General features: G+C 53.9%; 1 protein-coding gene across 1 annotated transcript in view; it reads right to left on the bottom strand.

The window, feature by feature from the left end:
* Positions 1 to 4,213: 4,213 nt before the first annotated feature.
* The window catches only part of LOC116862869 (spermatogenesis-associated protein 31E1-like), a 4,381-nt gene continuing 1,163 nt past the window's right edge, over positions 4,214 to 7,431 (bottom strand). The window contains exon 2 of the mRNA XM_032850297.1: positions 4,214 to 7,200. Within this exon, the coding sequence (XP_032706188.1) occupies positions 4,273 to 7,200 (2,928 nt within the window). The 3' untranslated portion in view covers positions 4,214 to 4,272. The remainder of the gene's footprint in view (positions 7,201 to 7,431) is intronic.

Raw genomic sequence — 7,431 nt, 5'->3', positions numbered from 1 at the left:
GAGGCCTCCCTGGCACACCCGAGGCATGGAGATGTGCCTTTGTGTGGGGAAAAGCAGCAACACACATGGCCAGGGGATCAATTCCGAAGACTGATCCTGCTCCTGGGAAGGATTATGAATCTGACCCACCTCACAGAGGCAGCAGCAGCTGAGAAATCCCCTGGATCCAGAGGTTCCCCGTGGTGGGAGCACCACAGAAAGTGGAATCTTGTGTATTTGTGGACACTTCCAGAAGTTTCTGGCGATAAAGTAAAAGTGTATAAAACAGAATAATATGGTGACCGATCAAGGGAAATGCTCTTAAGGGTGAAAATTGGAGACTGAGCACATTTTTTTCTCCTGCCTTTTGGGGAAAGATCTTTACCCTGTAGAGTAATAAAAAGTTATCACCAATTGCCACCCTTCATGTTTTGTCCTCAAACATCTGACTTATTGAAGTCAGTGTGAGACCTGTTTTAAATATAAACTGTTTTCAAAACCAAGCTTGTAACATGTCCTGGAGATCATGGAGAGAGGCTGCTGGATTGAAATCACTTCATTTCCAGCAAAATGGGGATCTGTGTTTGTTATTTCCTCTGCTATGTTTAGTTTTTGATTTCCATTTCTGTTTGGTATCTACGAATGGTGCAACATTCACAAGATTTACAGGAGGTGAATCTTGTTAAAAATAAAATACAGGGAGCCATAAAGTGTGGAAATATTCACAGTATTTTTCTAATAGATTGAACCCCCTTAACTGTTTCTTCTAGGGTGAAGGTACAAGATTGTGTGGTAGAAATGGTACCCGTAAATCACTGGAGGCTTCCTATGACGGGTGTGCATGCCATGACCAACGGGAATGTTGCTTTAATGTGCATTACTAGTTCATTGAAATTTTACACAGTTTACTGAACTATGAATTGCTAGAAGGAAACACATTCACATGTCATGGGTCTAAACTATTATGGATGTTTTTCTGTGTTTGCAGACTTTGTGGCCAAAGACTGAATAATGATCCCTCCATTAAATCTGATTAAGAGACAACTAGAAAAGGGTGCACTGCTCTTTGTAAAGCATTTTCTGGATGAAAATCTTCCTAACTGGTCCCACTTCGTTTTGATCAGTAACCTGTTCTGCATAAGTTGCACTAAAAAAAGAAAATACTATCCAGTAATATAAGACATCCACGACCATATTCCATCATTTTGTGATTCAGTGACGTAAGGGAGTAAGGCAGAAAAATAGTTACAGATTTGTAACTTCTGGAGGATAGATGGGTATTTCTTGTTGAAATACACAGGCCAAAGAGCATTCATGTTAGCTCTGCTTCTCCCGATGAAGACAGACTCTGTCATCCCGATGGATAATCTGAGAGACTTAACCAGGGACACATGCTTGGCAGCTGTCATTAAACAAGTAATTTTAACAAGGCAAGAAAAGTGAGTTGCTTACAAGCAACAAGAAATATGCATATACTCTCATTAAAATGCTCCCTTTGGAAAGTGTTAGTTCTATGATGGGAGGATTTTGATGATCAACACTTTATCACTGTACTTTATTAATGGACGCTTTCTTCCATTTACATATGAAGATGTCCCTTCTAGTAATTAGGTCATGTGCATGTCTTGCAGACTAAATGATATATTTTGTAAGTTTTCTAACTATTTGAAACAATGTATCCTTTCTCAGCTCCATAATGAATACAAAGTGGAGACTGATTGCCTGAGTCTTGCAAACTGTGCATTTTGAAAGAATTATTTAGAAAGTGAATCCTTCCAAGTCCTACATCAGTTTAAGCTCTTCTGAGCCTTAGCACTTTGTCACATCTGGAAATATGTACAATACCATTCGAGGGCATTACCCCATTTTAAGGAAAAAAATTTAAAAAGTAATTTTTACCAGAGGATAAAATAGAAATATTTCTAGATACCTGACTCATTTGTAAAAATCTTCACATCACTGTGAGCCTGCTTGGTTTAAAAACAATGGGGCGCCTGGGTGGCTCAGTGGGTTAAAGCCTCTGTCTTTGGCTCAGGTCATGGTCCCAGGGTCCTGGGATCGAGCCCCACATCGGGCTCTCTGCTCAGAGGGGAGCCTGTTTCCCTCTCTCTCTCTGCCTGCCTCTCTGCCTACTTGTGATCTCTGTCTGTCAAATAAATAGATAAAATCGTTAAAAAAAAAAAGACAAAACTCACAAACCTGACATAGCTCTTTTGTGCACAATAACATCCCAGTCCCGCTGTGAGGTGAGAGTCTAGATTTTTGCTTATTTTATCCCTCCGGCTCACTTGCCCTGAGCCTTCACCATGTTTCCAAGGTAGGCAGTCAGCCGTCTTGAATTCAGATCTCTTCTCCAGTGAAATGAACAATGGGACATGGACATCCTTTGACTAGACGTTAGTAAAACGGGTCAGAGAAGATGTTTTCTCTCATTGGAGGTTGACGGCATTTTGCTTGTGCTTTTCTTTCTCTAAACTGTAGTCCCAGCTCCAGCTAGTGAAAGCTGAGGGAGGGGAGTCTGTGGGTCTGCAGGTGGAAGCTGTATTCCTTCCTTCAGGGGGCAGGGACTCAATGCAGGGATAAGCCTTCCCAAGTGCTTCCGAGCTGGGAGCCCCATGTGGGGAGATGCTGACAATGTCCCAGTGTCCCGGGCTCTCAGGTGGGCACAGCCACTGAGTGCCCTGCATGCTGCGGTTAGCTAAGTGGTTTCAGCTCTGCTGTGAAGCTTTTATCGCTGCATGGCTGCCTGGCTCCTAAAGAGTGCCCGGGGACGGGGTCTCTGAGGGACTCTGGGGGGGACCTCTCAGGGAGGAGGCTCTGTGCGGCATTTCCCAGGGTTTGTCTCTGGGGGTGGGGTCCCTAGATGTGACATCTGTCCGTGTGGGTCTGTGGTAGACTTTCTGTGGGTCTCTGGGTGTGAGTCTCTGGCAGAGATCTCTGTGTAGGGTCTTGCTGAGGGGTCTCTATGGAGTCTCTGTGTGGGTCTCCATCAGAGGTCTCTGTGTGGGTCTCCATCAGAGCGATGTGTGGGGGGCCATGGAGGATGATGTTGGGCTGGGAGTGGTACACGTGGGGGGGCCCTCCTAGACTGCACCCTCCTTCTGGATATGTCCCTTCCAGCCAGGGGTGGGACAAGCCCCATCTGAAGGCATCCTGTCCCTCTGGGCTCTGGGGTAACCAAGACCAGGAGCCAGGCCAGTCCCTTGGCCTCTGAGTCCCCACTAGTCCCCTGGGAGCCATCCTTGGGCCACACGTGTACGTAAAGATCACAGACCACAAGTCCTTCCCAGGACCTGCAGACCTACAAGCTTATCAAATTGTGCATAAGTTAACTTCTCTGCCTGAAGGCCTTGCTGCCTCTGGGCATCTGGCCATCCTTGTGGGAGCTCAGGTGGCTTCTGTACAACCACCACTCCACCCCTGGACTTGGGAGCTGGAGTGGGGTGGAGACCCTGCAGGGACAGCCCCAGGGCCTCTAACTTCTCCCCTCTGGGCCCTTGGGAGGCAGTGGGACACCAAGGGTCCTCAGTCGTCACACCAGGCATAGGCACACCCTGTCACTTGGCCTCCTTTCTGGCCTCCCACCCTAAGCACATGCTTCCCCCGCCCACAGCCACCCCCCCATCCCCCAGAAGGGGAAGGGGGTGCTGGTGAGCAGGCCCCTTCAGTGCCCTGGGGCTGGGCAGGCTGGTCCCTAGGGGGTCTCTGTGGCACCCCCCACACACCCTCAGTGCCGGGATCAAGCTTGTCCCTTGCTGCTCCGAGTGTGAAAAGAGGGGCTGACGGAGCTAAGACGGGATTCCCTGGGGTGAGAAGGCTCCCGGGGAGGCCGTCCTCTACTCCCCGCAGGAGACTGTGGCGGGGGGGGCAGGATTTCTCACCTCTGCCCTCAGGGCCAGCCTTGTGTCTCCCAACTGCGGGCCCCATTCTGACTTAACTCCATCTTCCTGGAGCCCGGGCGGGATTTCTGCCTCGGCAGACTGTCCCTACAGCCACACAAGCTCCAGGTGGAGGGAAAGCAGGAGAGGATGGGCAGAGAGAGGTCCCAGTCTGGGCCTTGTTCACCTTGTCGTGGAAACCCTGAAGGAGATGAGGAAGGAGGCGGGGGTGGACCCCGCGGTCACCCATCCTCCAAGGCCCCATTCGTTCTGGAAGCCAAAGCAGGCCCTCGGGGAGAGCGGACCCTGATCCTTCCCACCCCCCGCAGCAGGGCACACACAGAGGCCAGCACCACTCACGAGAAAAAGAACATGTATTTTGGGGAAGCAAAGTAATTGTGGCACGGAGAAGCCATTAGCCCATAGAGGATGTGCTAATGTGAGAAAAAAAAGTTTTTCTCTGCACCATTTGCGTTTTTTCTTGGAGGAAAGTTGTCCTTCCAGGAAAAGCGTGAGCAGCACACATGGGCTGGCCGGGTGCGATGTATCTTTGAAGGAGGCAGTGCCTGGGGCAGTGCGGCTGCAGGGTGCGGTGTGAAGGGCCTGGCACCTGGGACCTGCACTGGCAGGGTCTGCCTGGGCCCCCAGGCACCTGGGCGGGGAAGGGCCACGCGATCCACTCGGTCTTGTTGGCATAGCTGTGGCCCCTGGGGGTGCCCTGTGGGCTGGCTGTCTCCCTCATCACCCTCCTCTGCTCTTGGTAGGAGAGGACCCTGTGGTAGCAGACACTGGGGTCTGCCGAAGCCTGGAGATCCTTTTGGCACCAGCTGAACTCCGGGGCCCTGAGTCCCTGGTGAGGCACCATTTTCTCCTCTAGGATCCGCCCCACCGCGGTCACGACCACCTGAGCCTCGGCAGAAGCGCTGTCCGTGGCCGACCTGCCTGTGGCTTGTCCCCGGCTCTGGGATGACGAAGACTTGCCCTTTTGAAGGGAATCTTCCAGTCCCTTGCCTCTACTGGGAAGGAACCACTGGAGCACGTGCTTCATCCTTCTCCTGAAGTAGTTTTCCGGAGGCGCCGCCTCCTCCTTCCCCGAGATCTCACAGGCCTTGCTTCCCGAGGCCTCTGCGGACTCCTGGCTCCGGACGGGGCGCGTCACCTCACTGATCGGGAGGACCTTCAGTTCGGATGACTCGTTGTCAGGTTCTCTCGAGGGGGACCTCCTGGAGCTCTCTCTCTCCTCGGGGGGGACACATGACCTGCTCAGGCTCTTCCATTGGTGCCGCAGTCCCGGGGGTCCCGGCTGCCTGTGGGGGCTCTGGCCACGGGATCTTGGGCCATGTGGCAACTGGGAAGTAGATGTGTCTTCGCTGGACCTGCTCTGGAAGCCAGAGAGACATCCCTGAGAAGCCAAGACGTCGGCAGTGAGGAACACGTTGGACTGACAGTCTTGAAGGAGACGCTCAGTGGCACAGTCTTGAAGGAGGACCCCAGTCTCACAGTCTTGAAGGAGCACGGTGGGGCTGGCAGCCCGAGGCCAGTTCTCTGTCCCCATTAACTTCCGGGACTCCAATCCCCTGCGCCGAGCCTCAAGGCATAGCTCTTTGGGGTCTCGGGCGACCAACTTTGTAGGTGGCAGGGGGCTGTCGCTTTTCCCTGAAGACCCTGATCTTCTCAGCTCGCCACGGAGGCCTTGGTTGTTGGCCAGCACACGGGGTTCTAAGGTGACTCCCCAGGCAGGGGCCTCCTCGACCTTCCTGGGCTCTTCGGCACTCAAATCCTGGGGCTCTAAGCTGAGCTCTAGCACGGTCACGTCCCGTGAGGCCCAACCCCCATACGCCCTCCTTGGCTCCTTCGTGGCCGTTGCTGGACTTGGACTTGACTCCAAGGTGCTGTTCATAAGAGTCCTCGAGGCAGTCTCACTGTGCCAGATTCTGCCCACAAAGCTGTATGTGAAGGTCCGAGAAGGTGGCCTGGTTCCCTGTCCAGCCGGAGGGCCACCCCCAGGTGCGTTCCCTTCCAGAGCCTGCTGGATTTCCTCACATGTAGGCTGGGGAGCATGGAGGGGACCCCCCCAGGTGGGATAAGACTCTTTCATCACCTCTCCTTGATAGGGATGAGGAGGATTTCCCACGAACTTGGTCCCCGAGCCGGCCTTGGATACGCAGGTGGCTGAGCGGGGAAGGGAGGGCCGGGAGAGGAGGAAGCCCTTCTTCAACTTGAAGAGATTTATAGGCTTGAGAACCTTGAGGGGGAGGCCCCACTGGTGCTTCACCCTAAGCCTTATGATATGTGCTTCTAGCATCCGCTGAGTGTATGGACTGAGGATGGAAAAATCGTGGAAGGTGGTCATGCAGCGTTCCCAACACTTGGAAAGTGCTGGCTTTCCAGGTTTTCCGTGAGCGCTTGGCTTTCCAGGAAGGTCCGAGGCGTGGTGGGCAGTGAGCCTGGAAGGAACCTGACCCTCTCTGGACTGCCCCAACTTCCTGAAATGGGCTCTCAGGTCTTTTGCTGGGTGTTTCTCTTCGGCGCTGCTTGTGGAGGTCTTCACGTCTGTGTCTGACTCCTCACGATTTCTTCCTGGAACCTTCCCTGGAGAGCTCGTCATGCCCCTGTGTAGATCTTTCCGGATCCTCCCTGCACTGGACCTTGAATCCTTGCCCAGGCTTTTTCCTGGCAGGGTCCTTCCTGGGTACCTGGACTGAGTCTTCTGCGTGGCCTGGCAGCTTCCATCCATAGACTCAGACTCGGATGTGGGGCTGTGCCAGCTGCGTGCATGGGGCACCTTCTGGAACTCTTGGTGAGGCTGTATCTTCAGGGATAGCTGGATCCTGCGGGGCAGGCCCCTTTCTTGCTTCATGAGCCTGTTCCAAAGGTGCCACTCCAGTTGCTCCCGGAGCTCAGAGTCGATCAAGTCCCCAAGAAGGACAGAGTCTGACCCATGGCCCGCGGGGGCCTGGCCTCCCTGCGGAAGGTTGGGAGGACCTTGGCTAAAGACTTCCTGAGATCTTTTCACCACAGGGTGTACCTTGTCACTTTCTAGTTGCTTCTTCAGAAAGCGACATTCCAGGTTTTGAATGGCAGTTGACATGTAAGATGGTGTCTTCTGGGCTACAGGGCAAGACACCTCGCAGCTCCCCATATCCGGTGGCAGAGAAGGCGGTCCGACTGGGACAGAGGGTGCAAGGCTTGCCTGGGTCTGGGGCTGAGCTAGAGAGGGGAGCTGGCACTGATCCAGAGGGAGGGGCAGGGGCTGGTCCAGAGGGAGGGGCTTGGGCAAGGGCTGGTCCAAGGGCTGGTCCAGAGGCAGGGCCTGGGTCTGATCCCGAGGGAGGGTCTGGGGCTGAGTCAGAGGGAGGGGTTGGGTCTGATCCAGAGGGAGTGGCTGGGGCAGGGGATGATCCAGAGGGAGTGGCTGGGGCTGGTCCAGAGGGAGGGGCTGGGGCTGAGTCAGAGGGAGGGGCTCGGGCTGATCCAGAGGGAGGGGCTGGGACAGGGGCTGATCCAGAGGGAGGGGCTGGGGCTGTTCCAGAGGGAGGGGCTGGGGCTGAGTCAGAGGGAGGGGCCGGGACTG

The sequence above is a fragment of the Lontra canadensis genome, unplaced genomic scaffold (assembly GCF_010015895.1).
Source record: "Lontra canadensis isolate GAN:19392208 unplaced genomic scaffold, GSC_riverotter_1.0 scaffold365, whole genome shotgun sequence".
Taxonomy (NCBI): domain Eukaryota; kingdom Metazoa; phylum Chordata; class Mammalia; order Carnivora; family Mustelidae; genus Lontra; species Lontra canadensis.
The sequence above is the reverse complement of the archived record's forward strand: the minus strand, read 5'-3'. Positions and strand labels throughout refer to the sequence as shown.